The 22,710-nt window shown below is 63.3% G+C and overlaps 2 protein-coding genes across 2 annotated transcripts in view; both read right to left on the reverse strand.

Moving 5' to 3' along the window:
• Positions 1–17,491, reverse strand: part of SCRIB (scribble planar cell polarity protein) — a 19,980-nt gene extending 2,489 nt beyond the window's left edge. The window contains 27 exon segments of the mRNA XM_024741025.1: positions 948–1,022; positions 1,157–1,204; positions 1,284–1,394; positions 6,998–7,177; positions 7,281–7,574; positions 7,674–7,784; positions 8,085–8,339; positions 8,423–8,503; positions 8,595–8,918; positions 9,787–9,864; positions 10,307–10,396; positions 10,879–10,941; positions 11,264–11,737; positions 12,228–12,395; positions 13,258–13,392; positions 13,486–13,616; positions 13,692–13,858; positions 13,966–14,165; positions 14,379–14,497; positions 14,901–15,045; positions 15,114–15,188; positions 15,280–15,343; positions 15,444–15,500; positions 15,602–15,691; positions 15,782–15,860; positions 15,969–16,086; positions 17,290–17,491. Coding sequence (XP_024596793.1) covers positions 948–1,022; positions 1,157–1,204; positions 1,284–1,394; positions 6,998–7,177; positions 7,281–7,574; positions 7,674–7,784; positions 8,085–8,339; positions 8,423–8,503; positions 8,595–8,918; positions 9,787–9,864; positions 10,307–10,396; positions 10,879–10,941; positions 11,264–11,737; positions 12,228–12,395; positions 13,258–13,392; positions 13,486–13,616; positions 13,692–13,858; positions 13,966–14,165; positions 14,379–14,497; positions 14,901–15,045; positions 15,114–15,188; positions 15,280–15,343; positions 15,444–15,500; positions 15,602–15,691; positions 15,782–15,860; positions 15,969–16,086; positions 17,290–17,448 — 3,891 coding nt within the window. The 5' untranslated portion in view covers positions 17,449–17,491.
• Positions 17,492–18,371: 880 nt separating this feature from the next.
• PUF60 (poly(U) binding splicing factor 60) overlaps positions 18,372–22,710 on the reverse strand; it is an 11,775-nt gene continuing 7,436 nt past the window's right edge. The window contains 8 exon segments of the mRNA XM_024741109.1: positions 18,372–18,673; positions 18,676–18,900; positions 19,096–19,231; positions 19,361–19,551; positions 19,630–19,843; positions 19,990–20,082; positions 20,155–20,316; positions 22,379–22,429. Coding sequence (XP_024596877.1) covers positions 18,372–18,673; positions 18,676–18,900; positions 19,096–19,231; positions 19,361–19,551; positions 19,630–19,843; positions 19,990–20,082; positions 20,155–20,316; positions 22,379–22,429 — 1,374 coding nt within the window.

The raw sequence follows: 22,710 nt of genomic DNA on the forward strand, positions 1-22,710 counted from the left end.
GGAATATCCCGAGATAGGCGGGCTTTCCCTACAGCGAGGCCACCCACCCTCCCCGTGAGCTTCAGAGATCCATGAGCTGGGGAGGCCCCGACTCCTGCCAGCCACCCTGCAGCTGTGCCCCTTTTGCTCAGAGGACACTAGGCTCCCATCCTGGGGACTTCCTGCTCTTGCCTGTCTGTGGTCACGGGAGGGAGGGTCTTCACAAAGGCCCCGAGCAGGCTCCCTCAGCCCCCAGGCCCCACTCGGCCTCTCACCCAGCGCAGCCTCCTCCCGACCACTCACGGTCGGTCCTGCGGGGTCTCCCAGCAGCAGCTGGTGGGGCACACCCTCCGGGAGGGGTTATTTCTAGCTTCGGGGAGAGGAATGAGAAGCACACGCCTCCCATCCGGCGTCCCCACCCCCAGCTGGGAGTGCTGGGCCTCCTCGCCAACCATGGTCTCTGGGGCTCCCGCAGCTGCTCCAGCCCGTCCTCCCCACCGTGGCTGGTGCCCGATCCCACCCTGACCACTCTGGTGGCCTCAAGCTGCCCCTGCCTCTGGCCCTGTCCCAAGCCCTCTGGGCCCACAAAGCCCCTCTGCCCAGCCTGCCTGGTGAGTCTGACGGCAAGAGAAGGGTTGGGGCGGAGGCCAAGGGCCTTCCAGAAGCTGGCCCTGCCGCGCCGCACCTCACACCCCAGGCTCTAAGGAGGAACAGAAGCATCTGCTCCACGGCTTGGCTCACGGCTTCAGGAGGACGAGACGCGTGCCAGGCCGGGGGGTGGCGCTCCAGCTTGGGCGCGCTGGCCAGTCCCCTCCTCCAGCCCCTGGGCCATGTGAGGGCCCCCACGGGCCTCAGCCCTCCCCCTGCAAGGGTCTCAGGCGGAGGGAAGGAGGTTAAGACAGGGGCAGGACTGATGGACAGGTAAGCAGACAGAGGACAGGACAGGGGTGTGACAATCAGGGACTGACCCTCTGCACACTGCCGGTGCTGGGTGTGGCGGCCAGGGCGCGGCAGTCCAGCCTCAGGCTCTCCAGGCTCCGACCCTGGGGGGCAGAGTGGACGCCGAGTGTGGGGCAGGCAGCTGCTAGGGGGGCGGGGTGGGCAGCCAGAGCTCGGAGCCATGGGCCCATGTGCGGAGAAGCCCACTGTGCAGGGCACGGACAACCCGGACACTCACCACGGCCTCCGGCCCCCACTGTGGGGTCTGTCCAGGCAGCTCCTTCTCCTGTGAGCAGAGACAGTGGTCAGGACTGACGGCCTTAGGCTCCCGAGCCCTGGGGCTGCTGGCTGCAGGCGGTTCTGACCTTGCTGGGGCCCTCGGGGCTCAGCTCCCGGTCGATGGAGGAGATGCTTTCCAGGCTGTTCCGGCGGCCAATGCCTGCTGCAAAGGGGTTGGCGATGATGCCCGGGGACACCTGCGGGAGGAGCGGGCTGAGTGACCACACATACCTGAGGTGGCCTCTGGGGGCGGGCTCTGTGAGCAGCGTGGCCGCCCACTCGCGACACCATGCCATCATCCTGTCTGTGACTTGGGGCACCCACAGGTCACGTCTGTACACTGCATGCACCAGAGGATGTCCTGATGCGGGGCAGGATTCCCAGGCAGTGACGCTGGGCCACGGGGCAGAAAAGGCTGGCCACGTAACCATCACCCGGGGAGCAGAGAACTGACAACAAGATGGCGGGGGTGGGGGGTGGAGCCGCAACGTGCCTGACAGCACAGAGAGGGACTGAGGCGGAAGTCCAAGCGGCAAGGAGGACAACACTGGCTCTCACATCAGAAAAGTCTGCTCGAATATGGAAGAGCTGACCCGTGGTGCTGACTGGAATGAGTGATAAAGGCATGATGTGAACACACGCTCTTCCAGAATTACAGAGATAATCGCAGGTGCAAAGGTGCCTACGTTCACAGGTGTGATTCCAGCCACTGAGAGGTCCTGAGACCATGACACCCCGACAGCCGTGAGCATGCCCAGGGCCCAGACTTTGGCTTCTAAGTATCACTTTCCACTAAAGGAACCAGTGCTCCTGGGTGGGAAAGTATGAAATGACCCCAGACATCTTGTGGCAGAAAGTAAGCTGCTTAAAGGAAGGTGGGTCATGCTAACAGGGCCAGGGCCAGCCAGAAGCCCCTCTCATCAGCCAAGTCTGGGATGGCTTGAGCACCAAAATCAACAGCAGTAGTGACAAACTATCACCTGTGAAATAAAATGGAAACTGGCAAATCTATGCTAAGGAGGAAGGGAAAACTCCTCCTCAGGGCAGGAAGCCGCTCAACACATGTGGAAGGAACAACAGGGACGGCGCACGAGCTACCACCAGGGACTGAGGTATGGACAGCGGCGGGGCTGATGCCTGGGGGGAGCCCGGCGAAGAGCAGATAGTTACACAGTCTCACAGCACCTCCCCACAAAGCACTTGATAATGTCAAGGGAAGAGCATCGCTTTGCGGTGGAGCAAGCCGGAGACGCCCCCGTGGAGAGGGTCACTGACAGGACACCACCGTCCATGCGTCCTGGTGGGAGGCCCTTGAAGACAGTGTCACCTCTGTATTAACCCTGCCAAAAGGGCATCCACTGAAGCCCGTCCTGAGGAAACACCGGACAGACCCACAGCGAGGGCTGTTCCACAGTGATGACGGCCTGTGCTCGTTTGAAGTTCAAGGCCAGAGTCAGGGAGACTTGAGCAGGCGTGGCAACCAGACACCCGCATGCCCCGGACCGTGGCCTTTGGCGTAGCCCCGAGACTGCTGGTGGGACGCACGTGGGGCCTCTGAGTGTTGACGCTTTCCTCCAACTTTTTTTTTTTTTTTGCGGTACGCGGGCCTCTCACTGCTGTGGCCTCTCCCGTTGCGGAGCACAGGCTCCGGACGCGCAGGCTCAGCGGCCATGGCTCACGGGCCCAGCCGCTCCGCGGCATGTGGGATCTTCCCGGACCGGGGCACGAACCCGTGTCCCCTGCATCGGCAGGCGGACTCTCCAACCACTGTGCCACCAGGGAAGCCCCTTTCCTCCAACTTTAAAATTATTTTATATATTTGCTTATATCCTTCAGAAAGAAATAATGGCAGGAGAAAGCAACACTAAGGCAGATGATGGCCTGTGGGGCGGAGACGGGACTGACTCCTCAAGGTGCGTGTCCGTAGTTTTGGCTTTGGGGCCATGTAAGACTTATAATAAGAAAGTGATCGGGCTTCCCTGGTGGTCCAGTGGTTGGGACTCCATGCTCCTAATGCAGGGGGCCCAGGTTCCATCCCTGGTCAGGGAACTACATCCCACATGCTGCAACTAAGACCCGGTGTAGCCAAATAAATTAAAAAAAAAAAAAAAAAAAGATGCTATTAATGGTCTCATTATTAGTAATAATATTGATATTGCTTTTTGAAATTATAATTATGGTAATGTTACTTAATTTACTGAAACGGTTTTTAAGATGAGAAAAAGAAATACAAATATATAATCAAAAAACCCAAAACCCGGTAACCTTAAATATGAATTGAAAGTAACAGCACAAATTCATGATTTTTCTCCTTCCAAAAATGTTCACTTCTCGGGATTCATGTGCTGCGGAGGCCCAGAGCAACGACAGCTCAGAGCCACAAGCACCCGGCCAGTGACAGCTCTGAACCCCATGCCCAGGGCTGGGGCAGGAAATACATGGACACCTGGTCACACCAGAGAGCAGGACGCTAACGAACGACAGGTGTCGCACTCAAAGGACACGGGAGCCACACTGCCCAACGAGGACGGCACACCGAGAATATACAGACCCTAAAAACAAAAAAACACCTCTGTAGCCATCTTTGGGGGTTTCCAAGGCACCAGCTTGTTATTTAAAAAATCAACAAATGAAAGGAAAGAATCAAAGTATTTATCACACCTCTCCTGTATAAAATCTTATTTTAGGATTAAAAAAATAGCTGATAAAGAAAATTTCTTCCTTACAGAAAGGTCAGTAGAATAAAAGCAACAGATGTAGAAGGAATAACTGAAGGCTTCTTCTTTAGAGCCGTAATCAAGGAAATACTGAAAAACAAAGGCAGTCTTGATCAAATCCTAAAGCTGGTTAGTTGAAAAGTCCATTCAAATACACAAGACTTTGGTGAGTATGATGAGAAGGAAGAGGCAGCAGAAATCAGATCAAAAAGGTGACAGAACCACAGAAGAGGAGAAGAGGCGGAGGAGAGAGAATATTCCCAGTCTCGCACCAACATGCTGAGAACTTCAGCGAGGAGGCTTCTTGGAAAGTGCATAGCGGCCCCCGAGGCCCTGCAGCCGAAGACCGGCCACCAGGGCTGTCCGACTGTACAGGAGCCCCCAGGGGCTGTGGCCCAGGACAGTCCGCCCCACCACCGTGCAGAGCACCGGGGAGGAGGGACAGGGTGCGGGCTGACACAAAGGCGGGTTTGCAGAATCCAATCAAAGTTCGGGGAAATGGCTGCAAACTCGGATTCCTATACGGGTCACATGGGTCAATGCAGGTGAGTCAGGTGGGCCGAGGTTCGGAGAAACGGGGGTGGGGGGACGAACGGTGTTACCCCTTTTCCTTTCAAGCACCAAGCCAGCCAGAGGAAACCTGTGCGCTGAGCCTCAACCCCACCTGGCACAGGGCTGTAAAAACCATCAATGAAGGGACTTCAGAAAACTCAACACCCACTTCAGAGAATAACTCTTATGGGTTATAAATGGAAACAGCCCTCCAAATTTAAAAAAAAATGCTATAAAAACTACAGCCTGGAAGTCGGCACAAGGGAAGGCCACTGGCCACCACCACCACCGGGTCCCGGGGGGATGGAGGGGCCTGACCTCCCAGGAAAAGGGGACCCGCAGCCACCAATCGGGCCGCACGCAGGGCTGCTGCTAGGGGATGAAAGAAAGCCACCGACGAGAATTAATAAGGAAACAAGATTAATCTATGAATGCGCTTGGGGAAAACTTACACAGTCGGAGATCAAAGCTAATCCCTGAGTCCCAACTTTTGTTAGGGAACTTGGCAGGTCCACTTAGGAAACACATGAAAATAGACTAAACTTTTCAAAAGAAAAAAAAAAAGTGGGTGACTTCACCGGTTAGGCCTTGAAACACAGTCTAAAGTGGCTATACTGAGGACAGCAGCATTGGCCCAAGAGCGCATCCGGCTCCCCAGGGCCACATCCCGGGCCACAGGAATGTGGATCTGACCCACAAGGAAGTCAGATTTCCCCAAATCAGTGGGAGAATGACAGACGTTTTAGTGCATACCACTGGGACCAAAGATCCATTTGCTTGAAAAGCAATTCCAGGTGGATTACAGAGCTATATGTTTTCTAAAAAAGTGCTTTGACAATCTTGCAACGGAGAAGATTTTCCTAAGCAAAAACCAAACCCAGGGATCATAAAGAAGTTTAGAAGACTTAATTCATAGAAGTCTCCATTTCTGTAACCCCAGAGAGGCCGTTCCTAAACAGCAGAAGACAAAACCACTCACGCCCTATGTAATAAAAGACTGAAACTTACAACACAAAGGAGCTACTGCGAGTGACACGTGTTAAGTGAATTAGTGACTAAAGACAAACTCCCAAAACGAAAAGGACGAGGAAACTAGATGGCACTGCCTGCCAGATCCCATGGGAATAGAAGCTGGTGCTGCCCGAGGCTGGGAGGGGGCGGGAGACGGGGCAAGCCTGTGGCCTCTGGCCCAGCACCCACTCTTCCAGGACTCCTTCCTGCAGAAACTCCCCCAAAGCAGAAAGATGGGCTCCCGAGCGCTCTGGCTGGTAACACAGCACAGATACAGCAACGCTGGAGAGAAGGCCAGATGCAGGAAGTCAAAGAACCACCAGCAGAGCACAGCGAGGGCCCCTGTGAAGTCTGGAACACACCAGCCCCGACCCTTTACCCCGAAGCTGGATTCATTCTCTTTCTTTGTACAGAAAGCTTTAAAGTAGGTAAATGTATGGACTAAAACACTTAAACACACGTTTTAATTAAGTAAATAGAAGGCAAAGACTTCTCTGGAAACTTGAGAGAGACTGCTCCCCAGAAACGACAGGGTTCCAGTGACTACACAGAGATGTGGGCACGGAAGCCAGCAGAGGGTGGCCCCAGAACCCAGGGAGTGGGGCCTCCAGCCCTGGAGCAGAGAACACGAATGCAGAGTCCTTCCCCGTTCAGGAGACAACACACAGAATGAGGGCGATCCCTCCCCAGCAGCACAGGGCAAGTGGGGCAGTAAGTCACCATCCCAAAGATCCACTGCAGGCCAAACCAAGGTGACGGCCCCATCCCAGAGGTTGTGCCAGCAAGGGCACCCCAGGGAGGAGCTGGCGGCCACTGCGGGTGATGAGCCTTCAGAGGCCTGGGTGGGCATCAGCTTATGCCAGGGGCCCGGGGACAGCCGTGGAGAAAACAAAACGGAAAAGAGCAGGACAGCGGGACCCTCCCGAGCAGAGGGGACGCTGAAGCTTGGAAGCCAGGCCTGTCCAGGACACAGACTGGGCCGGGCACCAGGCCTCCAGAGCCCAGACACTCTCCAGGGGGCTAGGAGGTAAGACAGCTGCGTTCTGCCACAGGCCCACCTGGGATGGGGGGATCCTGGGTGCCGAGCTCCCTGCTGAGGCGCTGCCAGGAAGAGCAGGATGGCGCCTGGGCCAGCAGGGTGGGGTCCTGTGTGAGTCTGCAGGGAGGCCGTGTGCCCGGCTCTGCGCCATCCTGCCCCGGCCCAGCGGCCACACGGTACAGGTACTGCTCACCTGGAGGCAGGTAACTCAGCCTTTTCTTTCAAGACACGACCAGGCCGTCTGTGCACATGCTTCGTCCAACCCGGGCCAGAGCCTCCACAGGCCACGAGCGGCGGCCAAGACCAGGGCCCGGCACCGCCCTGGTCACCCCTGAGGCTGACTCACGACAGCCGAGCGCTTCCCAGGCTTGCAGGCGGAAAGGGTCGGCTGTCCCAGCCCGCACAGGGTCAGGTCACCGGGACCCCTCCAGGGAAGGACCCAGTCCCCGTGGCAGAGCACCGGCCGGGCGGGGGCACTGACCTCGGGGGCGCTGGCGTCGAAGCCGTCACAGACAAGCACAGTCAGGGTGTCGCCCACGCTGCGTAGCAGCTGCACGGCTTCGCCGTGCGTCAAGCCCAGCAAGCTCTGCTGGTTCACCTCCAGCAGCCGCAGCCCCACCCGCAGGCGACCATCTCGCCCGGCCGCTCCTGTGGGGCTCACCTGCGGGGAGACCCGGCCCCAGAGCTCAGGACCAGCCCATGCCCGAGCCCCCTTCTGCCCCGAGGAGTGCAGTGGAGCGGGGCCGACGAGGCGGGGCGCTCACCTTGGAGATGAAGATGCCCTCGTCCGTGGGGTCACAGGGGTTCCCTGCGTGGCCCTTGGCGCCGCCCCGGATGCTGATGCCCAGCTTCTCCCCAGGGGCCTTCTGGATACAGAGCTCCCGCATGCCCGGGGGCGGCGGGTCCCTCCGCACGAGCAGGACCAGCTCGAGGCAGGGCCGCAGCAGGGCACTGACCGCTTCCTGGTGGGTGGCGTCCCGCACATCCTGCCCATTCACTCCCAGGATGCGGTCCCCAACCCGCAGGCCACTGCGTGCAGCCAGGCCCCGGGGGAGCACCTGTTGGGGGAGGGTGGTGCGCGGTGGGCGGGGGCTCTGGCTGCCCTGTGCTTGGGCCGGGCCCTCTATGCACAAGGATGCCTGCGGGGTCCGCCCTACCTTAGAGATGAACACGCCGGGCTCCTGGACGCCAAATGGGTGGCTGGAGTGGTCGGAGCCCCCGACGATGCTGAGCCCCAAGGGGCCCCCAGCTCTCGGCAGACAGATCTCCTGGGGACGTGGAAGGGTGGGAGGAGTGGCTGGAACAGGCCTGGCAAAGTACCAAAGGGGCGCTTTCCAAGCCCAGAGAGTGTGTGGGATCAGGGCGCTCCACTGCAAGGAGGCCGTTTTGCGTTACACAGGAGACCACAGGAGGAGACCCGCCACTGAATGACGCCCTGGTGTCCTGGAGCCGCAGAGGGCGTTAAGTACTTGCTTCCCCACCGGTGCGGCTAGCACCCCATCCCTAAAGCCGTGTGGACGTGGAGGAGGGGGCCGGGGAGTGGTTAAGGGTGGGGACTGGGGTCTCACCTCCACTGGGTACGGCCCCTCCAGGGCAGCGGCCAGCAGACTGGGGGCCAGCCTTAGCGGCCCGGGCTCCCCAGGGTTGGCAGTGGCCATGGTGGTGGTGGTAGCAGCAGGGGGTGGGGGTGAGTGTGGCGGAGTACCAGGGGCAAGCGGCCCCCCGGCCTCCCGTTCCAGCAGCAGGGCGATGGTGGGAGAGGCAGCGGTCAGCAGGGAGACGGCGTGGTCGTGCCTGGCCTCCGTCACATCCACCCCGTCGATCTGCAAAAGCGTGGCCCGTCAGGGGGCCCCATGGGGCGAGTGAGGCGGCTGGGTACCGGGAGGGCCCCACTGCCCCCACTCACGGAGAGGACGCGATCGCCGACCTGTAGGGTGCCCGCCCGGTGGGCGGCGCCCCCCTCAGCAATGCGGGAGATGAAGATACCCTGCAGGGGAGAGGGAAGGAGAGCTCTTTACTACAGGCTGGCCTGGCCCTGCCCCCCAGCAGCCCTCCCTGGCCCTGCCCACCCGCCTCACCGGGTCTCCAGCCCGGTAGGGTGTGGAGCCTTTCCCCCCAGCGATGCTGAAGCCCAAGCCCTTGTCGCTGCGCACGAGGCAGGCCACGCGACGCTGGCGGAGGGGCCCTGGCGGCTCGGGCTGGCGCGGGCGCGGGCGCAGCCCGCCTCCCCACCGCTCCCGGGGGCTGTAGTCGTCCTCAGGCCTCAGAGGCGTGACGGTGACCGCGTTCTCGGGCTCCACCATACGCTCCCGCCACAGCCGCACGTGCACGGTGGTGCCCGCGCCACGCAGCGCCTCCACGGCCTGTTGATGCTCGGCGTCCTGCAAGGCCACGCCGTTCACCTGCAAGCCACAGCGCTCGTCAGGGCAGGCCCCTCTACAGGTGGGCAGGCAGCGCAGGGGACAGGCACCAGGGAAAGTGGTGGGTCGTCACCACCCCTGCTATCTACGTGCCCACCGCCTGTGCAAGCCCGGGGCCAGGACGCCCGCTGGACGAGAACAGCAGGCGGAGGCCCCTCCTGCGGGTCCACACCTCGGTTCCCAGATCTGGAAACCCCTGCCACGCTCTCATCTGAGCAACCCCACAGCCGAGCGTGCCTGCGGTTTCTGGGCTTCTAGCCCCTTGCCTCCACCCTGACCCCGACTCAGGCTCTCCCAGCCATCGGGGTACAGCAGTTCCTCCATAAAATTTGGATGTAGGACCAGCCCCGCCTGGCCCTGCAGCCTTCTGTCCACTGGGCCCCTGCCCCGTGGGCCGGGCACACTGCCCTCAGACCCTGCCCTATGGTGACAGCTGTGAGCACCGGCACGTGGCCTCCCACGATGAGCTCACCTGCCAGGGCTGGGTGGCCAGGTGCACAGGCGGGTTCCAAGGCAGAAACCAACCGCCACCCAAACGTGTTAGAAGTCCGAGCCCCTCCTAGACCAACCCTCAGGAGCAGATCCCTCCTTGAGATCGCTGCTCCTAGCACGGCCAGGGCCCCACCCCACCAGGCCTCCCGCCCAGACGGGGGTCTCTGCCTCAGGGGCTGGCATCTGAGCCCCCTGAAGCTCTGGCTTATGAGCTGCACGCTTCACCAGTGGCCCTGTGCTTGGGGCTCTCAGGAGAAGAACTGGCTGCAGGGGAGGCAGCCGAGCACCTGACAGCCAGGATGTGAGGCCCCGAGGGCCCAGTATTTCACTCGGACGGGGCCGGGGGCTGCCGACTCACCTCGAGGAGCTTGTCGCCTACTCGGACCCCAGCCTGAGCCGCAGGGCCCTCCTCAGATACCCGGGAGATGAATATACCCTGGAGGAGAGACAGGAGCTGAGGCCGAGGGCGTAGGCGGAGGCCACAGAGGGGCCTCACCCTGCCCTTCTTGGGGAGGGGCCCTTGGCAGCTTTGCGAGGCCCAGAGGCCCCCAGGTTGGGGCTGCAGAGACGCCCAAGGGTGCGGGAAAAGCAGAAGTGGGCCTGGGGTGGTCAGTGGGGCCGGGCGCGGGCCGCTGTGAGGTCCCGGGTGTCAGGGAGCAAGAAGGTGCCGGTCAAAAGCTTCCAGAGAATTTTGACCCCATGCCTGGCACAGCAGCAACTAGCGAAGGAAGGCGAGGCTGAAGAAGACTGCAGGCAGGCGGGGCAGCCCCAACCTCCAGGTCCCCGTTCATTCTCTGGGGGACGGGGACCCCACAGTCCTCAAGGCCACCAAGCGGCGCAAGCAGGACGGAGTGGGCAGGGCAGCAGCGGCTCCTCACCTCGTCGTCACCCTTGTAGGGCGTGGAGCCCTTGCCGCCCGCGATGCTGATGCCCAGGCCCCCCGTCTGCCGCACGATGGTGAGCGTCAGCTGGAAGCAGAACAGACATACGGTGTCCAAGGACGGCCGAGGGAGCGGGGCTGCCAGTGGACTCAGCAGGAGGCGGGGAGGGCCCAGGCCCCCCCGCCACTGACCACCTCTCCCAGGGCTGGCTCGGGCCACAGAGGAGCTGGACAGGGCGGGTAATGCCGGGCCTGAGGGAGTACAACCCGGAAAGAGCCCTCGCCTGAGGGTGACGAGGCTGCCCTATGGTGCCTGGGCCGAGGTGCCGCAGGCAGGGAGGTGGGGGATGCCCAGCACCCCCCCGAGACTGGCCACCCTCACCTGGAGGCCAGCGCCCTGTCCCCCCACATCTGTGCCAGAGGGCAGTCAGGCGCCCCAGGCCCCGGCTCTGAGGTGGCAGGAGGAGGCCTGCGCAGGAGCGGGGGAAGGAGACGCAGCGCCCGCAGCCCGGGAAGCGAGGCCAGCGGCAGCCCGGGGTACAGAGCACAGGGCGGCAAGCGAGTACAGACCTCTTCCTCCTCAATGCGAGCGGGCTCTATCAGCAGGTTATTGGCCTGGTCAAACGACACCCCCTGTCAGGACAGGACCAGCAAGGGCATGCAGGTCAGCTACGCCCAGCCCCGCCACCGCCTTGCCCGGCCCCACCTCGAGCAGGAAAGAGAGAAAAGACCACACCAAGCTCCCACAGCCTGAGTGCCGGGCCCTTCCTGCCCGTGCCCGTGCCTGTGCCTGGTGCTGCCCCCAGGCGCGAGGTCCCCTCCAGTCTGGAGGCCCGGCTGTCCCGGTTTTGACTGTCCAAGGCCCTCTCAGCTGTCACGGCATCGTGCCGCCGCGCTCAGGGCAGAACCACTGACGACGCAAACACGGGGGCGCTGTGGCAGCCGGGCAGCCCACGGAGAAGACCAGACCCCAGGGGCCCCGTGAGAGGCACCTGAGGACCAGGGCAAGGAGGCGGGCGAGGGCCCCATGGCCGGCCTGAAGGCCGCCCTCAGGAGAGCCAGGGCAGGCAGAGGGACCCGGGCAGAGAAAAGGGGCCGCCCGAGCCCTGGGACGGGGCTGCGCGGCCAGCAGGGAGCTCTGGGTGGAATCAGCAGCCGGCCTGGAGAGGAACACGTGGGGGCCGTTGTGCCAGCCCCCGGACCCTACTGGGCCCTCACTGTCTGGCTGTGTCCCCTGAAGCAGCGCCACCACGGCCTCGGGCTGGGGCAGCTTGGAGATCTTGAAGTGCTTCTTGTAGTGGGGCGTGTCCTTGCGGATGAGCCGCTGCCTCTCACCCGGCACGGGCCAGGGGGCCTCCAGCTGCCCCGCCTCGCTCTCGCCATCCTCCCTGGGCAGGAGCAGCGTGTCCTCCGCGAAGCGCACCGTGGGCTGCGAGAGGCCGAGCGGGAGGACGTCGGTCTGGCCCACCCCCACTCGGGCCCAGGGAAGGTGGCAACAGACAGGGGCTCTGAGAGGCTCCCCGCTGCTCGGATCAGAGAAGGGTGGGGATCGGTGGGCCAGGAAGCTCTGCCCACCCTGTACGCTGTAATCTGAGCAGCCTGGCGCTGGGGTGCCCGTCAGGGCCACGATAAAGGTCCCTGGGGGGCTGGGAGCAACCCAAAAGGGGGATGTGAGGCGGTGACGGATGTGGGAGGGCAGGGCCCATGCCAAACCTGGCCATGGGGTGGAGGCCCTTATCCCCAGGCCCTCGCCCCTGCCTGGGGCAGCAAGGCTCCTGCTGGGCTCCACATAGGAAAGAGCACACCTGCGGGGCCCTCCTGCACCTTGACCGGTCCTGACAGCAACCTGCTTGGGAAGGAGGAGGGGCAGGGGGAGGCGGACCCACCCCTGGGCAAGCAGCCTTCACGGCCAGTCTCACCTCCTCATAGGTCTCCTCTGTGACCTCCTCCTGGGAGGTTGGCGTGGATTCCTGCTGGCTCGGCTCCTCCTCCTCCGCCAGCAGGCCCTCGGGCTCACCCTGGGAGGCTGTGCTGGCAGACAGGTGCAAGTCCGCACTCAGGCCAGACTCGGTGCTCAGCCTCTTCTCCTGTGGCGGGGTCAGGTGGTGGGTCAGGCCACCTATTGGGGGACCCCACATTGCAGGCCACCCAACCTGGGGCTCCCTGCTTCCTGACCACAGCACCTCGTGGGCTCCCCTCTCCCAGCTGCCCCTTCCCTGCAGGGAGTGGAATCTGTGCTCAGCCCTCTGGGGTGCCCCCTGTCCCACCCCCAGGGAAGCCACACTCCACCAAACAGCTACGAGCACACAAAGCCACTGCTCTGTGTTGCAGACCCTGAAAGGTCTTTTGAGTACCCAAGATGACGCCAGCACGGTGAAGGACAGGCACCCCAGAGCGAGCACGTCTCTGCAGACAAGCTGTGGCAGCTTCCCTTCCCAGGGTGGAAAGCTCTGTGTCACAGGCACATGCCCTGCCACTTGTCCCCCAGGCATCAGATGTCCTGCTGTACCCCAGGGGCCCTAAAGCTTCCCCTAGCCCTGCTGCCAAAGCTCCTGAATGAGTAGAGTTAGGCCTGCTTGGTTCTTGCCCCAGCCCCCTTCACAAAGGCTGACAACGTAGACGCCCAAGAAAAACACCACAGGGAACGGGCCCACTACTCAGTCCCCTCTGCCAAGGCCCCAGCTGCTTCTGGCTCCTCTCTTGCAGCTGCCCGCACGTCCACGCCACACGACCCCCGCGTCTGCCCGGCAGCCCTCGGTGGAAGCAGCCTGCTCTGCGGGAGAGTGTGGGCGCTTGGCCCCGAGCCCCCCACTGCAACCTGGTGCCTCTCCCGGCCGGCTCCCCATGCCCACACAGGGCCCCGGAACCCTGCACCCAGCCTGGGGTTCCCAAGCAGGAGAGCTTGTAAGGCGGGCATCCCTCCCACGCCCCGCGGGTCCCCCCAGGCACCTCCTCCGAGGGCGGGGGTGAGGGTGAGTGCTGCGTGGAGTCGGGCCTGCAGGAGGTGGCTTCGCTTCGACGCTCTACACCCCTCTTCATCACCTTGAGCTCGCTGGGGTGAGGCGTAGCCCGACGCTGCAGGCCCTGGAGTGGGCACAGGGGTGAGGGGCGGGGCGGGGCCGGGGTCAGGCAGGGGTGGGGAGGAGGGAGCCCCCCAGGGACCCCACCCCCCCATACCCGTTTCTCGGCAGCAGCCTCCTCTGCGTCCTCGTCGCCCGCGGGGGCCTCTAGGAACTGGATGACACTGACGCGGCCGAGCGGGGCATCACCCCAGCTCTCCGAAGGGCTGCTCCTCGGCCCCGGGTCCTCTGCGGAAGCGCGTGTCAAGGGGAAGCCCCTCCCCACCCGAGGCCACGCCCCATCCCGCCCCCCCAGCAACCTACCGAGGCTGAGCGGGGGCTGCTGGGGCAGCAGGTAGCAGGTGAGCACCTTCTCGCCGGTCTGGGCGTCGTCCTCAGTCTGGAACCGAAGCATGGGCTGCGCCTGGTTCTCCGCCAGCCACAGGGCCTTTAGGTTGAGGTGCGTGAGTGCGAACGGCAGACTCTGCAGACTGGGGGCCGGGGGCACGGTTAGCTCAGGGTGGGGGAGGTGGGGGGGGCACAGCGGGCACGGTCAGCTCAGGGGGTGCCAGGCCAGGCGGGCACGGGGGCTACTCACCGGTTCCCGGCCACGTCCAGCACATGCAGCTCGGCCGTGTGGGCGAGCTCCGGCGGCAGGACCGCCAGGCGGTTGTCCCTCAGAGAGAGAACGCTGAGTGCCATGCAGCCCCCGATCTCAGGCGGCAGTGCCTCCAGGCGGTTCCGGTCCACGTTGAGGTTGGTCAGCTTGCTCAGCTTCCCCAAGGAGCGGGGCAGGGCCTGGCCGGGAGGAGGGAGGATCGGAGATCAGCAGAAGCCCCCGGGAAGCGTGAGGAGGGAGCTGAGTGCTTTCGGAGGGCGGTCTCTGCCCCTGCTCCAGGGCCCCGACCCCTCCAGCCACTGGTCTCTTGCCACTCCACACGCCTCCAGACGTCCCCCCGTCTGCATCCCATGCTAACTCTGAAACCAGCCACCAGTGGGGCTGGGCCCCACCGTCAGCAGGTTCTCAGTGAGGATCAGCTCTGACAAGTTCTCACAGTCCCCAATGGCCTCCGTCACCTCGCAGAGGCGATTCTGGTCAACCTTCAAGATGGACAGCTGCTTCAGCTGACCTGGCATCAGGAAGACACGGTGACGGGGCTCAGTGAGGCAGGGAGCCCAGTCAACCACACGACTGAAACAGCCTGCCCCTCACCCTGCCTCCTGCACCTCGAGAACGCTGAGAGCTCACCCCCCCACCCTTGCCATCCTGCTGCCAACCTGACCACGCCCACCAGCTCCCATGCACCCGCTGCCCGCGACCTGCCATCGTGCCCTCACGAGCTCACCATCCCCGCCCACCACCACAAGCTGCCTCGGTTCCTCAGGAGCAGCCCCAGCCATCCCACTCTGGCCTCAGGCCGGTCTCCCCCTCCTTGGGGCTGTGTCCCAGGACCCAGCAAAATCAGGATCCTTACCCCAGAAGCCTTCTCTAGACCTGGTTTCACCCCCAGCCACACCCCTCCCAGCACTAACCAATGCCGTCAGGAAGCCGCTGCAGCCAGTTCTGCGAAAGCAGCAGGTCGGTGAGCAGCACCAGCCCCCCGAGCTCCGCAGGCAGCTCCTCCAGCCGGTTCTCCGACACATCCAGGCACACCAGGCGCCGCAGATTCCCGAGTTCCTGGAGGCAGGTGCAGAGAGTCAGGGGACGGACAAGCATGCAGCGGGGGCAGCCACACCCTCACTCACCGGGGGCAGGGCCGACAGCTGGTTCCGGTCCAGCCACAGCTCACGCAAGTTGGGCAGGGCCCCCAGGGTGTCTGGCTGCACGAAGAGACAGGGACAGAGTGACGGACGAGGCTCACTAACCCTGCCTGGCCCCGCCCCACCCACGACAGCCCCGCCCTCTCCACACCAGCACTTCCAGATCGTTGCCTCCCAGATCCAGCTGTTCCAGCTTGACCAGGAAAGACAAGGACCTGCAAAGGAAACAGAACAAGTTCTGTCGTGGCCACACGGCCCGTGGTCCTTGGGGCTGAGAGGCCTAGGGCGGCTGCTGGCAGGGCCAAGCCCACTCACGCAGGCAAGGACTTGAGCAGATTCTCCCGGAGCTCCAAGGTCACCAGGTTGGCGAGACTGAAAAAGATCAGGGCGGGGCGTGAGAAAGGTAGGACGGTGGGGAGAGGTGTAGGAACAGGGCTCTACTGAGCCCCCCCACCACCCAAGAATGCACTCACTTGCCCACATCCCCAGGCAGCGCCTGCAAAGACACATCATTCAGGGCCAGATGAGCCAGGCTGCGCAGCTGAGTGAAACCTTCGGGGAGCCTAAGTGGAGCAAGAGGTCCTCAGATGCCCAGGCAGAGGCTGCAGGACCTCCCAAGCCCCACTACCACCCCTGCCGTGGCCACCACCCACCTGGACAAAGGATTCCCACTGAAATCTGCAATCTCCAGGGCCTTGCAAAACTTGATGCTCTCGGGGATCTCAGGGATGTCTGTGAGGAGAGAGGGGTCACCACGGAAACATGCCCACAGCCTCCAGGAGCTCAAAGCCCTTCCTGCCATCCTCAGATTCCACCCCAGACCCGCCCCAGGCTCCACACCATTCCGAGACACGTCCAGCTCCACCAGTTGCATGAAGTTGGCCACCTCAGGGGGCAACCGCTGGATCTCGTTGTCACTCAGGCCCAGCTTGCGCAGGTTCAGCAGCCGAAAGAAGGGCTGTGGGCAGGGGGTAGGGTCAGGGGTGACGGGCCCTGTAGCAGAAGGCCCCTCCCTGCTCCAGGCCACACAGGAACCCCGGGTCCTGTCCCATCACCCTGGTCTGCAGTGAGAGATGCAAGGAGACAAAAACAGATACACATCTTCCCACACTTCTGACTTGTGTCACCTCAGAATCATCCCCCCCTCACCCCGTACAACGCTGCCACGTGACTTACCTTATGCGTTCAAGTCTCAGCTGGAAAGTCACTTATCTTTCCTGACCTGATGAGTTCCTTGCTCTCTGTGTTCCCTCAAGGCTCCACCCACCCCCTGAATCACCTCTTCCACCCACCCAGCAAGTGGGCCCTCCAAGGCCTGTGGTGGTTTCTGCTACTGCACCCCAGCAGCCACCCCAACCTGAGCCCATGACAAGAATTTAACTACCAAAAAAAAGTATAAAGAAGGCAGGAGAGGGCAACAAATACAGGCTGCACGCGCACAGGGGCTGCAGGCAACGTGTGGTGGGCCCTGGAGTGACCGTGAGGAGGCCCAGTCCAGGCCCAGAACGGAGCCACACCCTTTGTGGCACGCAGCCCCCAAGCATTAGGCCACTTTGCACCCCATCTCCAAAAAGGAAATCCTTTTGTGACCTGCTTCCTTTAACCTCCTCTCCCAAGTGGCCTTAAAAGCAGGAAAATAAGTTGTCCAGAAGGAACAAGGCAGCGGGAAGTAGACGGACCACAGACGTGCCAAGGACAAGCACCTTAAGACGGCTACCCCTGACCCCACCCCAGCACCCAGGAGGAAGAGGAGAGCAGTCCGGACAGAAGCGTGGCCTCCCCACCTCCAGAGCAGTCCAGCAAGTTCCTATCAGTCAGTCACGCCGGGTTCACCTTCCACCCTGATGCACTCCAACCCCATCCACCTTCCCCCACGGCTTTCAATCTGCAGCTCCTTCTCTAGGCTGTGACCATCCCCGCCCCCAGGCAGGCACCCGATGACCGCTGCCACCTGGTGCCAGCGCCGGCGGTGGGTGAGGAGAGTGGGGCTGGCCGGGGTGGGGCTCTGGCCAGTAAGAACCATCAGGACCGACTGGAAACTGCGGCGTCCCGCCCGGGCCAGCGCCTGCTGAGGGCTCAGAGGAGCGGGCTGTCGCAGCCAGGCCGAGCCCGCCGACCCGGTGCGAGGGCTGGGCCGGCGGCAGGTCCAGCGGCCCCTCACCTTGGGCAGCTCACGCAGCTGGTTGGCGTCGAGGAGCAGCTCCTCCAGGCTGCGGCTGTAGCGGTAGATCTCCTCGGGCACGGCCTGCAGTGAGCAGTGCCGCTTGTCCACCGACTCCACGTGCCGGTTGCAGCGCCACAGCGGGATGCACTTGAGCATGGTGCGGGCGGGCGCGGGCTCAGGCGGCGGGCGGGGGGCGGGGCTCGGCCCGCATGAGCGCCTGGCCGGACAGCCGGAACCGCCGCCACTACCCGCCGGACTGCCCCGCCGACAACCGCCGGCAGCCGCGCAGCCCGCCGGGAAGCCGAGGCCCGCCCTCGCCGCACCTCGTCGCCCCGAACTGCAACCCCCACAAGGCCTCGCGGCGCCGGTGCGTCCGAAGACCAGTAGCGGCACCGCGCACGGCCTGTCGGGAAGCTCGGGTCCCTCCCCCTGACGCAAGGCATGGTGGGAACTGAAGTCCGTTCAAAGCCTGAGCTCCCGCACGCCAGCGCCCCAACCGTTCCCGGGACCGAGGCTTCCTGCCGCCCCTCCCGCCCGCTGGGCCCCCTCCCCGGGCTTGGCCTCAAGACCCCACGATCCTGCCCGCCGCCCCTCTTACAGGGACGTGGGCTCCCGGAGGGTAGGGCGCCGGGCCAAGGCGGCGCTCATTTGCCTGACAGACTAAACGTGTCCCGGGACTTCAGGGGCTCTGGGCCAGCCTTCTCGCAGCACTGCCTGCGCAGGTGACAGTGGAGCCCCACAGAGCAGGAAAGCCACCCCCACGTTCCCCCGCGGCCCCATGCGGGTACCAAGTAACCAAGCAGCCCCTGCTGACCCCGGCGAATGCCCTCCTCCCGGCACTCAGGTCTCGGCCGCCAAGGCCCAGTGCCTCCGCACGGCCCCGGTGCTTGCCCTGAGCCCCACCCGCGCCCCAACGGGACCCAATAAGCACAAGACCATTGTCAGACAGGAACGTTCAGGGCCAGCAGCATCTGCACCTTTATCCACAGGCTGGGCGGCTGGGCCCAAGATACCACCGAATCTCTATAAAACCCGGAGGGAACAAGGAGAAAGTGCAAGTCCAGGGAGGGGGTCTAAGGTCACGCGGAGAGGTCACTGTTATCAAAACGCTCCTGGTCATACACTTCAGCCACCACCTTGCGGCCAGCAAACCAGCGCCCGTTGAGGGCCTGGATGGCCTTGTGAGTCTCAGAGGCTACGGAAAACTCCACAAAAATCTTGACAATGATCTCTGCATCCTCCTCCTCGCCCTGCTTCTCCTGGTAGATGATGACACGGTTGACAGCACCAAACTTGCCACACTCCTCGGTCACCTCCCCCTCCAGGTCGTCATCGATGTCCTTGGGGTCCACCATGTTGCGCAGAACCATCACTGTGGACAAAGGAGGAGCTTCTGCATCACCATGTGGCGGGCGCTGCTGCCAGAGATGCTCATGTGCTCCTGCTCGCTCAGCATCTCTGGCCTCTCGGACTCAGGGAACAGCTCCTCCTCCTCCTTCTCTTTCTTGGGCTCCAGGAGACCGAGTGTCGGAGGGCTGGCCAGGATGGGGTTCACCACTCCCACAGAGGGGATGGTGACCGGAATGGGAGGCCGGGCCGGGGTCACACCTGCAGCAAACCCACGAGGTCCAGCAGTCACTCCCCCCACCTCCACCATTCCCAGGAAGGAGCACAGCTCCGCTGAGCATGGCTGAACTGCCCGGGGCACAGGGGACTAAGGAAGCTCATTAAGGGCAGCTGAAGGCATCAAGCCCAGAGGAGGGGGCAGGGGAAGGAGGGAAACCTCGACCCACCCAGGCTCACCTGTGATAACTCCCGGGGCCTGGGCAGCCATGACAGCCTGGGGTAGAGCCCCCAGGGGCTGGGCCAGAGTCAGGGCAGGGGACACCAGTCCAGGTGTGGCTAGAGTACCCAGTACCGCTGCTCCAGCCACTGCTTCCTGCAACCAAGGCCACTGTGCTTAGTCCCCGGTCTGGCTGCCTCCACTCAAGACCAAAGAGCCAGTCCGCACAGGATCAGGGGGGCCTGGTGCCCACCACCAAACCCACACAATTCCACCAGCCCTTACCTGAGCCGTAATCTTGGCTGTGGCTGCAGCTGCGGCCACAGCAGCAGCAGGCGGGAGGCCTCCAGGTGTGGCAGGTGTAAGCAGGGGCATAGGGGGTGTGACAGCCTTGCCCACCCGCAAGTACTGGCCACCCAGGTCAAAAAGGTTCATGGAAGACACGGCATCCTGGGACGACTGGGCCTTCTCATATTCTGCAGAGCAGGAGTGGCAGTGAGGGCCGGCCACGGTGTCGGGTGGGTTTCACTGCCACCCCGCCTCCCCAAGCTCACCGATGAAGCCATAGCCCTTGTGCTTGCCGGTCGTGGGGTCCCGAGCCAGTGTGCAAGATTTGATCTTGCCGAAGGCCTCAAACACACTCTTGATGTCGTCGTCCGAGAGGTCCTGGTGCACAGAAGCCACGTAGATGCGGTTGAAGGCTCGCGCCTCCTCGGCCAGCTGGTCTATGATGGGCTGGGCCTGCCCTATGTTGCTGGGTCTGCCCACCTGGGGGAGAGGCAGGGATGAAGAGTGCCCAGTCAGCCTAGGCCGGGTCGCCGCAGGCTCCTGGAGGGGCTGCTCTGCATCTCGGGGGGACTGAACACAGCACACCCGTGCCACGTGCTGACCCCGAGGTCCACCCCCGGCCTCACCTTGATGTTCCTGCCTCCCAGCATCACGGAGTTCATCTGCTCCAAGGCCAGCTGGGCGGCCTCTGGGACCTCGTACTCCACAAATGCAAAGCCCTGGACGCAGGAACACGCTGTTAGGCCTGGAGAGCCCGGGGGTGGGGCGAGGCAGGGCAGACGGAACCTCACCTTGTGCTTCATGGTGACGGAGTCCCAGGACATGTCAATGCTCTTGATGGGCCCGAAGGGGGCAAAGGCCTGGCGAATGGTGTCCTCCCCCAGCTCGTAGTAGATGGAGCCCACGTAGACCCGGCACATGATGGCTAGTGCCCGCTGTCGCTGAGCTGCCATCTGGAGCAGGACACAAGGGGAGAGAGAGCCACTGGCTTGTGAGGGGGTGGTGGGAGGCTGGGCAGCCCATTCCCCTCCTGGCCCACCCACCCAGCTCCGCTTGGGGAGGGCTCCCCACACGGCAGCGTGGTACAGGCTCAGCCCCTGCAGTCAGGGTGGTGGGGGTCGGCAGGACCCCACCCCCAGGAAGGAAAGGCAAGCCTGGAGGCAGGAGACGAACGCACCCCGGCCCACCCAGGTCCCGGGCAGACTGACAGCGAAGCTGACAGGTGGTCGCAAGGCAGGGCCGCAAGCCCTCCAGTTTGGGGCCGGGCACCCAGGTGGGCTGAGAGGTCCTCCCAGGGTCCTGGCCATGCACTCCAACAGAGAGGGAAGGGGGAGCCGCCAGGCTGCAGGGACCCACTGGTGTGGAGGCGAGAGAGGGGACAGAAGACAGGGCAGCTACCGCCCAGAAGAGACCCCGGGGAGGAGGGGAGGAGCCCAGACAGGGGCTCCCCGGAGAGAAGACGAACAGCAACCGCTCGCGCAGGGCCCCAGAGCCTGAACCCTCACAAAAAAGGGCTGCTACTCCCCGGGAACATCAAGAGGTGGCAGAGCCGCCAAAAGAAGCCCCTGGGCTCTGCTTGGGCAGACACACCGCCTCCACGCTGGGGCGAGCATGGCAGCTGTGCCAAGGGACCTCCCCATTCCCTCAAGGAGACAGTTCCCACCCTGCCACCTCACACATGACATGCCTGGCAGGGAGGGTCCTAGAGCCACACGCCATGGGCCACTGGGAGGAGCTGGGCCCAGGGAGGAGACCACAGGCCCAGGGCAGGCAAAGGAGACGGGGCCCTGGCTCTAGCCCCTCAACAGGGGAGCCCCACACCCTCACGAGGTTCCCCATAACCAGAGGCCAGCTTCTTTTAGATACATCAACTGGCCTAGAACAGGCCGGGCCCCCCGTCCCTCAAAAAGGGGCCTACAAATAAGGTTCACATCTCCCCCAGACTAGAATTACCCCCCACAAATGGGACTCCCCTCCTCAAACTACACTCAACGAACAGGCCTCAGGCTCCCTGCTGAGACCAAGGACCGCCCCCCCAAAAGTAGAATTATGTCCCCTCTCGCACCAGGCGCCCCAGACATAAAACCAGCTGCCCCTCAGGTCAAAGTTTTCCAAGATAGGAGCTCGTCTCCTCTTCAGTGTGGGCTCCCCAACAGCAGGTGTGCCAAAAGCCCTCTCCCTGACCTGTCCCCACAGACAGACGCTTCCTAAAGAGGACACAGGGACTGTCTGGTCCTCGAGGTCAGGACTGCGTCTCCCCTGCGAGAGCGGCACGCCCAGGGATGACCCCCAGAGAAGGCCATGTTTCCCCCTCGGACTCCCCAGAGGGGCCTGGCCTCCTCCTCAGCCTGCCTCTGGGGGATGGAGGGGCTTCTCCTTCCCAGACTCCTGCTGATAGCAGGCAGGGCTGTGGCCGCCGCCTCTGCCTGGCCCCTGGCCCCTCTGGCCGCCGCCTCTGCCTGTCCCCTGGCCGCGTGGCCTCCGCCCCTTGCTGACAGCCAGGCCCGAGGCCCAGTCCTCGTGCTTCCCTCTCTCATTTGCTTGGGTCCCCCCAGCCCCCCACCCCATCCATCCGTCCTCCCTCCAGGGTTTGATGGGGCCATGAGTTAAGACCCTTCTCTCCTCGGGGGCCTGACCCCAAGCCAGGAGCCCGAGCAGCCTGGAGACCGGCGGAGCTGGAGGCCCGGCGGTGCACCCCGTGCGTGCAGGTGGCATGGGTGCAGGCGGGCCTGGCGTGGGCAGCTACCCTCCTGGCCGGCTGCCCTCCGCAGTTACCTGGCCGGTTAGTTTTAAGGCGGGCCCTCAGAGCAGATGTAGGCCTCCCCAGGGGCGGTCCCGGGGTGGGTGCCCCCCACACCACTGGCCCCGCCACGCCTGGCGCTCTGTTGCGCTTGTCCCGAGCTGGCGGGCAGGGCCGGCTACGGGGAGCAAGGTCCCCAGCACGCGGGCCGCACTGCCCCCCTCTAGCCCTGACTAAGGACATGAGCCCCGGAAGAAGTGAGCATGTCTATTGACCGATTGCAAAGGTGAGAGAGGATCTCCAAAGCCCATTGTCACTGCTGCCATCTGAAAGACAGTAAAGACAGAGTTCAGTCTGTTGGAGCCGAGCAGTCTCCGCTCTCGTCACACCTCACGCAGACAGCGGCAAGGCCCGGAGTCCCCGCCCTGCCAGGAGGCCCGCCTGCCTTCCCTCCCTGCCGGCCAAGTGGCCAGCTGCCGGCACCTGCCCAGGGGGGCCTCAGAGCCCCAGGTGCCCCGCCCCGCAGCCTGGCTGGCGGGGCAGAAGGAAGGGGGAAGGAGGAGAAGGAGGAGAAGGAGGAGGGGGAGGAGGAGGAGGGAGGGGGAGG

Source organism: Neophocaena asiaeorientalis, unplaced genomic scaffold, assembly GCF_003031525.2.
Source record: "Neophocaena asiaeorientalis asiaeorientalis breed wild unplaced genomic scaffold, Neophocaena_asiaeorientalis_V1.1 scaffold177, whole genome shotgun sequence".
Lineage (NCBI taxonomy): Eukaryota > Metazoa > Chordata > Mammalia > Artiodactyla > Phocoenidae > Neophocaena > Neophocaena asiaeorientalis.